The sequence below is a fragment of the Camelus bactrianus genome, chromosome 28 (assembly GCF_048773025.1).
Source record: "Camelus bactrianus isolate YW-2024 breed Bactrian camel chromosome 28, ASM4877302v1, whole genome shotgun sequence".
NCBI classification, from domain to species: Eukaryota; Metazoa; Chordata; class Mammalia; order Artiodactyla; family Camelidae; genus Camelus; species Camelus bactrianus.
In genome coordinates this window covers 9039412-9055673 of record NC_133566.1, presented here as the reverse complement: position 1 = coordinate 9055673, position 16262 = coordinate 9039412, and the positions used below count along the sequence as shown (strand labels likewise).

General features: G+C 30.9%; 1 protein-coding gene across 1 annotated transcript in view; it reads right to left on the bottom strand.

Moving 5' to 3' along the window:
* The window catches only part of LOC141575406 (early endosome antigen 1-like), a 63241-nt gene that overhangs the window by 6413 nt on the left and 40566 nt on the right, over nucleotides 1-16262 (bottom strand). The window contains 7 exon segments of the mRNA XM_074354471.1: nucleotides 2826-2942; nucleotides 9975-10130; nucleotides 11029-11150; nucleotides 11804-11917; nucleotides 12819-12858; nucleotides 14786-14851; nucleotides 14945-14999. Coding sequence (XP_074210572.1) covers nucleotides 2826-2942; nucleotides 9975-10130; nucleotides 11029-11150; nucleotides 11804-11917; nucleotides 12819-12858; nucleotides 14786-14851; nucleotides 14945-14999 — 670 coding nt within the window.

Below are 16262 nucleotides of genomic sequence, written 5' to 3'. Positions count from 1 at the left end.
TTAGGAGCTGTAAATTTTATCTATTATCTCACACATTTTCTGAGGGTCAGGGAATTCAGAAACAGCTTAGCTGGATGGTTCCACCTCAAGGTCTCTCTTAGACTATAGTAAGCCATGGGCCAGAACTATAGTCTCTGAAAACTTGACAAGACTTGGAGGATGTGCTCCCAAGTTCATTCACCTGGCTGTGACAAGAAGCTTACTATTTACAACCAATTATTCTCATCTCTTTTTCCCTTCTACCATGTTACTTTCTGTCTTGATTTTTCCTTGTTATATTTCATCAGAATACTAGGTTCAAGTTATTTAAAGCAAAGCCAACAAATTCACCATACCTTTGAGTAAAAAGATTTAATAACTCCCTATTATTCCACCAACAAAAAAGTAAAGACATGGGGGGAAAAAGTATTAATACCATGCCTGCCCTGCCTCCAAACTAAATATTATCTGTTGCTCATCTTTAAAGAAACAAAGTGGAAAATATTAACATTACAAAAAAATACAGAATAAGAACAAAGTTGGAGGTCTCACACTTCCTGATTTCAAAACTTATTGAAAGCTACAGTAGTCAAAACAATGTGGTACTGACATTTAAAAAGACATCTAAACCAACAGAATAAGAATAGAGAACCCAGAAATAAATACTCACACATGGTCAAATGATTTTCAACAAGGGTGCCAAGACCATTCAATAGAAAAAAGGACAGTCCTTTCAACAACTGGTGCTAGGAACACTGGATATCCAAATACAAAAGAAAGAAACTGAACCCTTACCTTATGCTGTAAAAAATTTTTCCAAAATGGATCAAAGATCTAAAACTACAAAACTATTAGAAGAAAACAGGTGAAAAGCTTCATGACAAAATTTGGCAATGATTTCTTGGATATGACACCAAAAACATGGCAAGAAAAGTAAAAACAGACAAATTGGATTAGATCTAAAACTTCTGTGCATCCAAGGTGTGATACTGTAAAATATACATTTGGTCCTGGTCCCCATTTCTGGAACTGGGCTCCTAAAACCCTAGGAATTTCCTATGTGATAAGAGTAATAAAGATATCCTTTGCTATTCATAACAAGCCCCCTTCAGCCACCTATGAGTTTTTAATAATGAGGTGATTCTTTAGAAAGCTCTAAGGATGGGGGCGGGTGCTAGGGGCACCAAACTTGAAGGAAGGGTTGAACTTTTAGCCCTACCTGCTCCCCAGGGAGAGAAGAGGGGGCTAAAGGTTGATTTAATCACCAATGGCCAGTGATTTGATCATCTGTGCCTATGTAAAGAAGGAAAGAAATGTGAGAGATTTCAGGTTGATGAACGTGTGGAGAGCTCCCAGAGAAAGCATGGAAGCTTCATATACTTTCCCACGTATCTTGCCCTATGCATCTCTTCCATCTGGCTGTTCTTGAGTTATAGTCATTTATAACAAACCAGTCATGTAATAAGTAAAATGTTTTCCCAAGTTCTGTGAGTCACTCTAGCAAATTAATTGAACCAGAGGCAGAGGCCTGGGAACCTCCCATTTATAGCCAGTTGCTCAGAAGTACAAGTAACAAGATGGACTTTGAACTGGTGTCTGAATTGGGGTGTGGGGAAGGTACGGGTGTTCAGGCACAGTCTGGTGGGACTGCACCCTTAATCTGATGCCAGCTCCAGGTAAATAGTGTAAGAATTGAGTTAAACTGTCAGACACCCAGCTGGTGTCGCAGAATTGTTGATATACAGAACACCCACACATCTGATGTCAGATGTGAAGTTGAAGTACAGTACTGAGAGTAGAGGAGACACACAGGAGTGTTTTTCCTTTACAAAAAGACACAATGAACAGAGTGAAAAGGCAACCTAAAGAATGAGAGAAAATATTTGCAAAATCATGTATCCAATAAGGGATTAATATCGAAAGCATATAAAGGACTCCTACAACTCAACAAAAACACAAACAACCCAACTAAAATTATATGGCCAACAAGCATATGAAAAGATGCTCATCAACCTAATCACTAGGGAAATGCAAATCAACCATGATGAGATATCACCTTAACACTCATTAAGATGGCTACTATAAAAAAAACAAAAACAAAAACAAACACAGAAAATAACAAATTTTGGCAAGGATATGGAGAAACTGTTGAATCCTTGTACACTGCTGATAGGAATTTAAAAGGATACAGCCACTATAGAAAACAGTACGGTGAAATCCTCAAAAAATTGAAAACAATTACCATCTGATCCAGCAATTCCACTTCTGGGTATATACCCAAAAGAACTGAAAGCAGGGTCTCAAACAGATATTTGTATACCCATGTTCAAAGCAGCGCTATTCACAATAGCCCAAAGAAGGAAGCAATCCAAGTATCCATCAACAGATGAATAGATAATATGATAACACACGTACAATGTAATATTATTTATCCTTAAAAAGGTAGGAGAATCTGACACAGGCTACAACATGGATGAACCTTGAGGACATTATCCCATGTGAACTAAACTAGGCACAAAAAGACAAATACTGTGATTCCACTCATATGAGTTACTTAGAATAGTAAATTCATAGATATAGAAAGTAAAAAAGGTTTGGGTCAGGGGAGACAGTGAATGGGGAATTGTTTAATACTGTTTAATGAGTATAGTTTTAGTTTTCCAAGATGAAAAGAGTTCTGGAGACAGGTTGCGTAACAGTGTGAATGTACGTAACATTAAAAAAAAAAAAACAACAAAAAACTTAACTCCCACTGTACTGTGCCAATATATAAATAACATACACAAGATTAAAATTTAAGATATACAAAATCACTTCCCCATTATATATAGTTTTTAAATTCTCACCTGATTTTTTTGTGTTAATTCATTAACTGAACTTTTAAGTTTCTGTAGTTCCTGCACATATACAGCAACTTCCTGGGGGCGTTTGGCAAGTTCACTTCTCAGCTGGCTTACTGTGGCCTAAAAAGAAAAAAAAGAAAAGAAAAAATTAGAGCAAACTAAAATGAAAAAGGAAATGAAAGCATCCAGAGGTTTTAAGATTCCATAGATTTTTGTCATTGTTGTTGTTAAATTGAAATAATCCTTAGAAATTTCAACTTGGTTCTTTATCTTACCACCCTCTACTGCCACCCCACAACTTCTTTGACTGAAAATTAATTTTTAAAATTTATCCAAAATGAACAACTTTATTTAATAATACAGTAAGTGAAAAGTTGACATCCTATTTTATGTGTCTGAAGTAAGCATCAAACTGCAAACTTGAATTTACTGGCTTTAAATTCTATACTTTAATCCTGAATTTAAAAAGGATATGCAAGTCATGCCTGTATTTTCTCCCAACTTCTATAGCATAGCCTTTTCTTTTTACTTCAAAATCACGTTAAATGCAAACAACCAACACAGAAACACCTTTAAAGGTGGTGAATCATCTTTTTCACTGTAATTGAAAGTACCTGTCTATAGAAGTTATCAAACAGAAATTATATGTAGTTTCACTAACCTGGATCACACTATGATCATGGATAATAGCTGGACATGAATTTGCTTTAATACATTTTAACATTTTTAAATAAAATTAATGTCTATTATTGAAACAATGATTTGATCATTTAGTAAATAATATAAGAGGAAGATAAGCAAAGATCTTGGAAATACAAACTTTCTATACATGAAAGTTTTAACCACTACAGAGACTAAGTACTGTTTTTAAAGTATGGTTTCCTACAACTGAAAAGAACTTTGTATTTCTAATTCATTGTTTACATTGTTAGTAAATAAACTTTATAATATGAATATGGTAAACTTTTTTAAAAATTTTAACAAATACATCAGCAGTTACTATATTATATATTACAAATGAGTACTTTCATCATCAAGGGGGAAACCTTAGAAGGCTACTAATTTATTATAAAAATAATGCCAAAAGATCTTTTGCTATTTCTTTTGGAAACCCTTCCAGAATGCATGGCACCTTTTTTCTTTTTAAAGATTCTCACTAGTGACAAAACCAAATCCACTATAAATGGATGAATATATAAGTTTTAGAAACAAACTAGTAAACAAGGTAGGTGAACTGAATGATCAAACACTTGGGTTTATCTTATTTAATAACCATAAATTAATGAAACTAGTTTTCTGAGTGTTTTCCCAACTGGTTTAAAGTCAACTAAAAGAGGTCTGAAAATGTTTTGGGGAATGGCAGCATGTCTGAGATATGTTCATGGCCTTACCTTTTATGGAAAATATATGTATAAAAAAATATATATATATATATATCATATATTTCAAAAAAGGGAATGTTTAAATATTCATGTCTTTTTAACTGTGTTCAATTTAAAGTATATCCTAACACCTTCTGTCTTAAAATGGTCATGCATCCTTCACATGGTTATAGGTATTAAGAGTTTACTTCAAATTGCTGTATCTAACAACTCTGAATCTCAGAATCATTTTCTATTAGCAACACTATGGATATTAATAAAAACATTAAAACAACCTGGCTATTTCAAATTACTATGTTTTAATCATGTAACACAAATGCCTACTTATCACACAAGAAAAGAAATTATATTTAAATCCCTACTTGTAAATATCCTATCAAAGGAATGACTAGAGTATCTCGCACATAATAAACAGAAATAATAAACAGTATGTACTAAAGTGCAAATTTTGAGTATATTTCATTAAAATACCCTGATTCCACTTTAAAGTCTGTAAGATGTAACATGTCTATCTTGCTGATAAATTCCAACATGCAGAAGAAACTAAACAAAGAAAACATATCCCAATTTTGTTATTTTTATAGCTTTTAGATATGTTCTTATACATAATTTTATAATGTATCCTTTGTACACTAAATATGTATTTTTTAAAATTATAATTCATATTTTTAAAAATATAAAAGCAAGAATTTTTTTAAATTTAATTTACTCAAAGAGGGAAAAAAGAAAGATGTGGGAAGAGTATATACCTAAAGGTACATTTTAGTTGTGTGGAAGAGGAGAAACGGGAGTGAATTACAGGAAACTTTCACTTTCTCCATTGCACAATATGAGTCATTTTAATTTTTTACAATGATCATGTATTATGTTTCTAGTTAAGAAAAAATACAGATTGAAGAAAGACAAAATTTTCAAAGAAAATAAATACATTCACTATTTAGTTATCACTATGGTGAAATTCAAACAAAGAAGATTCAAGCCACACTGACACTCCTTACTAGTTAACAGGCGAAGCTCATCTGTGCCCGGAGGCTGTAACACTTGCATTCCCTCTTCCTGAGAATGCTGCTCCCAGTTACTCACCATACTATTTGCTTACTTCATTCTTTCCCATGTAACCTCGTTGAGGATATCTTCCTTGATCATTCTAAAACTGTCCCATATTACTTCCAGCCCCACTACTGCCTGTATCTTGCTTTATTTTTCTTTATAGCACTTTGCATGAACCGACTTTCTATCATGATTTGGTTTACTTACATATTATTTGGCTAAAGGAAGATAAGCTTTATGAGAGCAGGCACTCTGTTTAATTCACTCTTGTACTCCCCACACCTAAAATAGTTGCTGGCACTCAGGCATTCAAAAAATACTCACTAAAGGGATGAGTGACTCTATATCCTAGAAGTTAACAAATATTTGTTCCCATGAAAACAGTATATAAGATCCTATAAAATAGCCTGCATTCCCTTGAAGCCATGTTATTGAATTTAACATCAAATTTTACTAGAAAACTATAAATTACAAAAGAATTAAAGAATGATATTTCAAGCAAACATCCTGCTAGTGCTTTAGGATTATAATTATTGTGCTCAAATTCTACTACTCTTAGCAAATAATTATTTTAAAGATGGTTAAAAGTTTGCTTGGTTAATAAAACAAAAATGAGTATATCTTTGAAGTTCTTATATTGCCTTGAAACACAAAATTTGCCATACGATGAAAGAAGGTGCTATATTAGAAGTATTACTATTATTCAAAGCCTTCCAAAAACACATTACCTCAAGTTTAAGCATCTCCATTAGAAAGCAGAAAAAAAAAAAAATGATGGATGAAAGGTGGAAGACAAGACTGACAAAAGTACACATTGAACACACGATAAAAAGTCCAAACACACTACTAATCTCTGATCTCTTACACTAGCATACTTTTAAAAGATATTCAAATGCTCTTTCATAACTATGCATGAGTGTAATATTACTTATTTCGTATCTTTTTAAACTTTTTAGCTTTAAAAATTAGGACTCAAATGAGTATATTTGGAATAGAAATAAAATTTTTAAAGAATCATTTCATTAAAGACCACACCAAATAAGCTGATTACCATTTTGATATTTTCAAAAATGCAGATTTTTGGAAATAATACTTTTATTAACCTTTAAAGCCTTAATTTCTGATCTAAAGAATAGCTAATTATTTATAAAGCCCTTTTAAATGCTTTAAAATGAGTTATTTTTCTATATGCCTTTTAAAATATCTGGACCAAAAAAATGAACTGTCTACAAATGCATAAGGTATATTTTCAATGACAGTAATGGAACATATTTAACAATGTACACCAGATTATATATCTTCAGCCTAAACTAGAAATATCAAATAAACCACTGCATTTTTCACTTCTTTAATTCTTTTAATGTGTTTTGTTTCTGATGTCAATATTTAGGTTCAGTTAAAGCAGCAATATAAAAAATAAAAATTTTTTCTATTAAGTTCCTTCAGTGCTATAATTTATTAGCATGTTTAACTGAGAATAAATAGAATGGAATTTTAATAAATTAATAAAATACATGTCATATATTTAAAGAGTAAGCAGAAGCTAAAAGAGTTATAAACAAATAAATGAGATGGAAGATTAAGATGGTAATTTTTTTCATATGGAAATGGTATGAGACACAACTCAAAGGTATTTAAGCTATATTCAATACAATATGTCAAAATTTAAAAAGTAATAATAATAAGTATTAAGTAAAGATTAATAGCACAAATTTACTTACAAGGCAATCATCAGATCACCTAAAATGGGAGATAACATGATACAAAAAGAACACGGGCTTTGTATACAACCTGGGATCTAATGCTACCTTCTTTATATTAGGTACATGGCCTTGAATGAGTTATTTAACTTCAATGAGCCCAAATTCCCTACACATAAAACAAACTTAGTACTTAACTTACATGGTTAAAACAAACTTAATACTTAACTTACAGGGATAAAAGAAACAAATGAAACCACATATTTAAAGTGCCTAGCATAGTGTCCAAAACCTAAGTGCTCAAAAAGAGTTTGTTTCTAATAACAATATACTGCTCTGACTCTCAAGCTACCATTTCCTAAAGCTATTCAAAATATTTCAGCATAATCTGAGGTCTTGATCACTACATATTTATTAACTGAACAGCGAGTAAATAGTATCCTTGTTTTATTAAAAATATGCTGAAATATTAAATCAACAATTACTCTGAAAGAACAAATCCCTGTATTTTAAAATTTATTTCAAAAGACTTGGAAAGATACATTTTAGGAAAACTTAAAAGAAATTAAAATGTGAAGAATGGATTTCTAAGCCACTTTTCTTCTTTCTCAGAAATATCTTTTCTAGAGAAAAAAATAAATCATTGTTTCCAAACAGACACAGATCCAGAGACATAGAAAACAAACTTATGATTACCAAGGGGTATAAATTGAGATTTCAAGATTTGCAGATACTAACTACTACATATAAAATAGATAAACAAATATATACTGTGTAACACAGGGAACTATATTCAGTATCTTATAGTAACCTATAATGAAAAATTTGAAAAGGAACATATGTATGTATGTGTACGACTGAACATCATGCCAGACTTTGACACCACACTGTAAACTGACTATATTTAAAAAAAAAAAATTAAATTAAAACAAATCATTGTTTCATCACCCATGTTGACAGGTGGACAATGTGGGAAGATACTAAACCCTTTCACCTCAAATCTTTTATGTCTAGTTAAAACTTTCTCATCTCTAATGACCTATTCTCATTATATATAAACATATTTTAATCTACAAGAATAAAAACAAATTTATAAAAATCCTCCATATTAAACTTAGAGTAATTCTTTTGCGGGGGGGGTAATTAGGTTTATTTTTTTATTTAAATGGAGGGCCTAAGGATTGAACCCAGGATCTTAGGCATGCTAAGCATGCACTCTACCACTGAACTACACCGTCCCATATAGAGTAATCCTTAAGTAAAATATTACTTAGATATATTTTCCCACATATATTTTTCCCAAAATATGTAAGTTTCTTCTCTTTGGTCAAACTCTACTTATATAAGATGTGTATGTATAACTCCATAATTCTCAGTTGGAAAAGGTCAAAGAGGATTGCACATTAAAATAGATGTATTCTAAAACTACCATTACTGTGATTCAATTTTAGTCACCCTATTACACTTATTTTGAAATTTCAAATAACATTAAAGGAATTTTTTAATCAAAAGAGTGTAACTTTTTTTTACTAGTATTTGAGAAATACTAGTAATCAGGCAGATTTAATTAAAAGTAATTCTTATTGAACCACAGAAATAAATGACTAGATTCACCTAGGTTCAAGTATTTCTACTTTAGCATTGTTTGAATCAGGCTTTTCCTCGTGAGATTCTTTGATTCAGACTCTCCTTAATTATACATTGGGAGCTTTCATCTGGCTTTGATAAATTCATGAACTCCCTGAAATTGTTTGAAAAGTTGTGAGATTAAATGTCACTGGGCTACAAAGATCACTTTTGGGAAATCTACACCTGAGGTTCATGAAGTCTGAAGTGTTAAGCATCATAAATTCTCACATGCCTATATGTGTTATACCATAAACTTTTACCATTCCCCCATTGATAAGATATAGGAGGAAGTAAACTAAAGAGTGACATACGTTATCTATAATATTTATACTTCATTGGCTTATTAATATGTTACCAATTATGAGTAGAGTGGCTTTTAGATCACAAGCTGAAAAACTCTAAGAGATGCAAATTAAAATATCACTACAACTTAACTTTTTAAACTGAAAACATGTAAAACAAACATCCACATCACATAAGGGAGCTTAAGAACTGCACATAGTAGTAGTTATAATAAAATATCTCCTATAATACAGTAAAAAAAGAACAAAGGCTAGGATTTTTAAGAGAAATATTTACTACATATCCCAGAGCTTGTCATACACTGACATAATTACATAAGGGATTTACAGGCCAAAGTCACGTGAGCAATAGAAGAAACTGAGAATGTTTATCTTGGAAGACAGAAAACTCAGAGTAAATATGAATAGTCTTCAAATATTTCATGTGGAAAAAAAGAACAATTTATTCTGTGTAATTGCTGAAAACTGAACCTGTGCATGCAAATTACAGGGAAACAAATGTCAACTCAATGGAATGGTTGACTTATGAAGAAATGTATCACCCAGCAAGAGTTGTAGATCACTTATCAGAGATGCTATAAAGGGGATTCTTGGATGCAGTGTTAGACTGGATGATTTTTAAGACTCCTTTCAACCACATAATTCAATAATTGATAAACAAAAAACAAGTCTACTAGAAAATAAGCCTTTCTTGAATATTTTTTTCTAAATATTGGTAATACAATTGAAGAAAATTAAATCACACTTCCTTTACCCAAACTGAATTTAGGTAAATTCAATTAAAACTTATTAACTAGCCTGGAGCAAATTTAACTTTAAATATCATTTCTCCACAATATACCATTTGTTAAATAGAATAATACTCTTTAATGCAAACATTCGTCTCTAAGTTTCTAGCTTCATAAAACAAAAATAAAAAATACTATCAAACCATACTGACTATATACAAATATTACTCAGACCAAATGAAAGAAAGGCAAATACTGTTTGATAGGTCTTCAGAAAAAAATCTCAAATCCTGGCTTTACTCAACAGTATACACTAAACAAGTTAACAATAATCTCATTTAAGTGCAGTGAACTTCCTTACCTCTGAGTTAGCATACTCTGTTTGTAACTTTTTGCATTCATCTTTGAGTTTTTCAGATTCTTTCTCACGTTCCAAGGTCATGTTATCCATTAGCGTTTGAACTTGGACCAGTTCTTTCTTTAGCACAGCAACATCTTCTATACCAGGTCTCTGAAGCTATGAAGCAACACATTTCCATTTCAATTAAAAATTACAGTGAAACTAAAATAACATATTTTTAAAATAATTTTACTACAAAGAAATCAAAATAAAAATAATCTTTAATGTCAATTATTAGATTCCGAACATCAAACACTAATGTCTTCCCTTCAACAGTCCTCTCCTTTTCCCGCTCTGCCTCATATTTAATAGTATTACCACTCAACGTGCAAACTAGCAAATTCACAGTTGTCCTCAGTGCTTTAATTGCTTTCCCTTCCTTCGCAAAGTACACTCACTGGTAATAACAATCACTTGATAAATGCTAAATTCTTTCATTTTCTATCTTAGGAAACTGGTAATAAAATGAAGGAGGAGCAAATATAAGCATAATTAGAGTCTGCTGCAGGTTCAATATAGTTGATTCATTTATTCATATATCTATTAAGTACTAAATAAAGGACAGGAAGGAGGCAAGAACAGATCCCAGGTTGTTAAGCCTGGGGAGAGTGCTGAAAATGGGTAGTACCAGTGACAGAAATATAGTTATGGAGGAAATATGATGACTTGATGTTACACTTGTCCAATCTGAAATCGAAGCTAGAAAAGTATCCTAAAAGTAGGTGGATTTATAAAACAAAGTTCAAAGGACGGTAAGATCAGAGATGCAGATATGAAAACTACTAAGTAAGACAGATAATATTAAGACAGAAACAATAAGAATGTTAACATCATAAATTATGTATTGTAAACTTCAATTTTTACTTTAAAAATCATATATGTAGGTGGTAAAACTATGGAGAATTTATTTCCTCCATTTTACTCAAGCTGTATTTCTAAAAAGTTTCATCAGAGTACATATTTTAATTTTCAATTTCAAATAAGGTTTATAGTCTAATAATGGTTTCTAAATTACCAGTTCAGTCTTCAGATCTTGAATTACAGTCGCCTCTTTATTTAATTGGTCTGTCAGATGTGTCACTTTTTGTTCAGCAGCTTCTCGAAGACTCTTTTCTTCATCATATATTGACTTTATATCTAACTAAGGATAGTTACATAAATATTAGTTTCATGACATTAACTTTAGAGAAGAACAGTTTTATAAATTATATTCCAGTACATAGCTATATCTGTATCTATATATATATATATCACTCTAATTCAAATTCACATTCCTTAGATAACTATAAATATATACAATAAAATTGTGCTTCTAATTACAGTAAATGATAAATTTAAAATGATCAAATGTCTTTGTCTACGTAAATTCCACACACTAAATTACTAATTAGCATTTTAATGTATACTTAATCATACATAATATTTTACCCAAAAGCATGTAGTTGAAAAAATTACATGTAATTGATAGCATAAACAAATACTAACTCTATATTATTTAACTTCTTCAAAATGTTACTTGTTAATCTTTAAGCATACCCCAAAAGAAAATTCATCTTCTGTAAAGTGAGTCTTTTGAAAGGCAGAGATGAGAGGACAAATGAAACAATTTATAGAGCACTCTATTATCATTATAGCAACTCTCTTACCATTAAATTCCATTAATCATCACCATATTAAGTCTAACAAATGCTTTATCACACTAAAATACGATGTTTATTTCTCAAACATACAATGGTAAAAAGGTAATGAGACTGATTTATTGGCTAAAAAAAAATTCTGATTCATTTTACCTGCAATTTCAGTGGCAAGTTGGGCTGCTTTCTGTTCAAATAAGTCTTTCATTTGCTTACTATTAAAATTTTCTGTTTGAGCTTCTTCTAATTGTCGTTCCAAAGACTGTAGTTCTACAAAAAAGTACAGTAGCTATTGAAACACAATATTAATTACATTTCCTAAATTGTTATTACTTATATTTTAATCATTGTAGTAATTAAAGACAATCAACATGAGTCTACTATCCAATTACAAGCAGAGTATCTTCACATTTCAAAAATTAAGCATATGTTTCATTTAAGGTCAAAGTCATAATTTACAAACATATAAAACAAATGAAAGGAATATTCAGCATCACACCCAAATGACATAAATGTTTGTTTAAAGATTATTTTGATTTCATATTTCAGTTATTGTCCTAAATCTGTCAACTGACCAAAAAGGAATACATTCTCTCCTCTGATAAAATGTACTATAATATGAAATGTAATTAGAAATGTTTTAAGAACAATCAAGGCCTTATGTAAAATAATCAACTAAAATATGCAGTAAACTTCTACTATTTCATTCTAACAAAGAAAAGAGATATCAGAGGGACATTAAATACAACAGCTAACCTCAAAATATAATTCTGATTAATTCATTGAGCATTTCTCCAGTTAAAGTCCATTACAAAGATGCTAGTTTCATCTTTCCTTCATTTCAAGAGAAAAAGAGTGCATCTCTTTAATATAGATTTAAATTTTCACTAAACAACCATATTAATGTAATATTCCAGAAGTTTGTTTATAACTTCAGAATATAATGATCTAAGGAGACACTAAGATTTTCGTTAACTGATTAAATTATGAAGTTCACAGGCAACAAACATGCTGCTCAGCCTAGAATATGACTGTTAATCTTCACTGTTTTAGAGCCATGAAGTATCCACAAAACAAATTCACGTAGCAGGCATCAGAGAAAAAGAAATAAGAAAGAATGAGAAAGACGAAAAATAAAAATGGAAAAAACAATAGCTTCAAGTAAAGTTACCTGCTGGTGAATCAGCTACTAATCCATCAGGTTTAGACTCCTCAATGAAAACAAAAGACAAATGCATTAAAAGGAAAAGACAATGCTGTTACAATTGCCAATGTGAAAAAAAAAATCTCTGAAAGCCACAATCTGTCAGGTAAGTAGCAAGATTTTGACGAAAATTAAATTTTGGCCTGCTTACATTCTTCAAGATCACTAAGGTAACACTAAGCAGACTGGCATAAAGATCTAAATACAGCTCAGTTCCTCTAAGACTTTTTGTATGTTAACATATTATTAGATTTTTAGGTCTTGCAATAGATGGCATCTTAAATCCCATAAATCCAATAACAGATAAATAAGATAAATTATTACAATTATAAATATAGATTCTAAAGCAAATACTCAAGTTAGCAAGTAAGATTCAGTCCTATAATATTTGAAAATTTTCATAAGCTAAAATAGGCCATGAAGCAATCACTACTAAAAAATGGCTTTTAAAACATAAATTTTTAATTCAGGATCATAAACTGTCTTTAAAAGAAGCAGAAATAAAGAATATATTCCATAAGATTTAATTTACCACATGCATTAGGAATAAAATATACCACCTGGTCATTATTTCCATATTCTAAAAATTATATATATCTAGAAGAGTTTAATAAGGCTTCTCACAGTGTATCTGACTTTTTATTTTCCTACACATTGATTTAAGCATATTGACTATTAATAATCATCAATATTTAAAATACACTTTCCCCAATGGTAAATTTCTTATTAAGGCAATTGCACTGTGGAAGATGTATTTAATGTATTAAATGTAAAACAGTTGTCTCAAATGAGGAAACAATTTCCTCTGTGTTTTCAGGTACAGAAAACAATATAGCCCATTTCTTATTGTTAATAACATCTACATAAAACATGAGTAAGTAAACTATAAGTATTTTAGATTACTAAAAACCTCTTTAATGTATCCTCAATTACAGAAGCTGAATAGTAATAAGACTCATATCTTTTTATCCATTTGTTTTTCTTCTCTAGTCCGAATGACGATTTTTGATGAAAAGATAAAAAAGGCAAAAAGACTAAGAGTCACAATGTGCTAAGATAATGTGCAAAAGGATTATTAATTCCTTTATAAAAATATTAAAGCTACTGTCAAAGGGTATCCACTTTATTCTTATAAATGAAAACTATATATGCATTAGGTAAAATTATTCTAGGGTTCTTTATGTAATTTTCGTATAAAAGTCAAGATAATTTTAGTGTAAAACTCGTAATTGGATTAAGACATTTCCTTAGAAAATATATTAAACTATAAAGATTATGAAATATATATATATACTTATATATATAGAATCTAGGATATCAAACGAAATCACTAAAAATAACCGCTTCTGTTACCACAGTGACTTTTCTTTTCCTCATGTATTTTTTTTTTGTAAAGTTGTATAGCATATGTATCTGTGTGTGTACAAGGACACATAAAAATTTTTATTGAGTTTTTTAAAATCTAACATTAATACAAGAGCTTTCCCATGCTTTCAAACAATCTCCACTAATATAAACTATCCGCAGTTAATAGTTCTTTCCCTCCTAACAGACATTTTAGTGATTTCCAATTTGTCACCAATTCTTTGAAGAGTTTCACTGTTGTCTGAACTTATTTATACTTTTTAAACATTTAGATATATTGTCAGAAAATAAGAATAATGTAGCCTGATATAAAAAAAAACCAACACATAGGTAAATGATGCTTAGTGGAACACCTTTAAAGAGTTGTATCTTAGATTCCCATATTTTGGTTATATTCATTTGCATTCATTAATGTTAAAACGGGTATACATGCAGGATATTAAACACATAGAAACAAATTAGGAAGTTATTCATATCAGGCCACCTGCTTACAAAAAAATATTATGCTTAATTTTCAGCAATGAAAATAAACAACTAAAAACACACTTCAAGTATTTAAAAGCAATTACTTGCTGCTGTAGCCCTTGAAACTTTTCTAATTCTTTCTTTCATTCTTCTGAGTACCATTTTTCTTCCTAAAGGGAAAAAATGCCTTTTAATTAGTAAATTTTAAGACTTTTTTATCTGAAACATTGAAAATAAACACATAAAATCATTTTTATTCTTACCTTAAGTGAAGCTTGTAGGTCTTGGACCTCTTGTCTAAGTAGTGTTATGTCATCTCTAAACATACATTGGGAAAAACAGGAATTAATAGTTAATGTTCTTTAACAAGTCATGGCTAGTGACTGTATATTAGTATTCTAGTTTTCTCAATTCTTAAAAGAACTACTGTACATTTTATGCATAGTGGAATATACATATAAATCCCTTAGGAGAATAATTGTATTCCTAGAGTATGTTATTTATAAATGGAAGAACATTTTATCACGGAAATGATAGAACTGTCAAATGCCTGAGCCAGAAACAAAATACCATTAATTTACCAGCAAGAAGTATCCATGGCTTCCTACTGCAGTTAGTATAAAATCTAAACTCACTAATAAGGACTATAAAATCTGTACAGTCTAGTCCCTGCCTTACCACTCTCCCCCTCACTCATCTAGCTCCAGCATTACTGGCTTCTTTCTGTTCTTTGAGTCTGAAATGCTATTTCCTGGCAAAACTTCACATTTTGTTCCCTTCATCTAAGAGTCAGTCTGATACAGAATAGTGAGAGACCACCCGAAGTCCTAATGCAGGAGAGATTCCATGAGAAAACACATTTGGGATTATTATTCGGGGTATAAGAAACATGTATCTTCCCCTGTTGGATTGTAAACAGCAGATAAAGGGACCCTCCTTGCTCCATGCCACTGCAATGCTGCCATGGTAGAAGACACAATAACTGAAATGAGTAGACTGAAAATACTCAAATGAATTCATTCTAGTACAAAAGGAATAGGAGAACAGGATCAGTTCTAATGATGGGGAAGACCAAGTCCACTACAGCACAAGCATAAGAGAAAGGTAAAAGATAACGGGACAATACTGGTGGAAGAATTATTCTCTAGGATGGGGGTGGGGGTAGAGAGTAAAGGGACAGAATCAGCTTCATCTGTGAAACATAGTTAATGATAGGAAAGGAAGGAAATTGCCAACAAAGAAAAATGTAAAAGATGGAGAATTGAGTCCTCTATTTTTTGTACTCATTCATAAGTAAAGAATTAACTCATTGTTCCACAGAATTTGTCTACTCCAGACTCTCAAGCTGTTCAGTTTAACAGGGGAAGTAAACATGTAAACAAGTAAAAGCAATAGATGATCATCAGTTCTATGATAGAAATAAAAGCAGAGGCATAAAGACAGTGATCACTTCTACCTAAAAGCACTTCATGATGGAGATAAACTCTGAGGTAAAGTCTTTAATCTCTGAAAACAGAAGTAAAATTAGATAATAGATTCCTGTGTCTTTTGTTGACTCTTAAAATTTATCTTTATCTGACA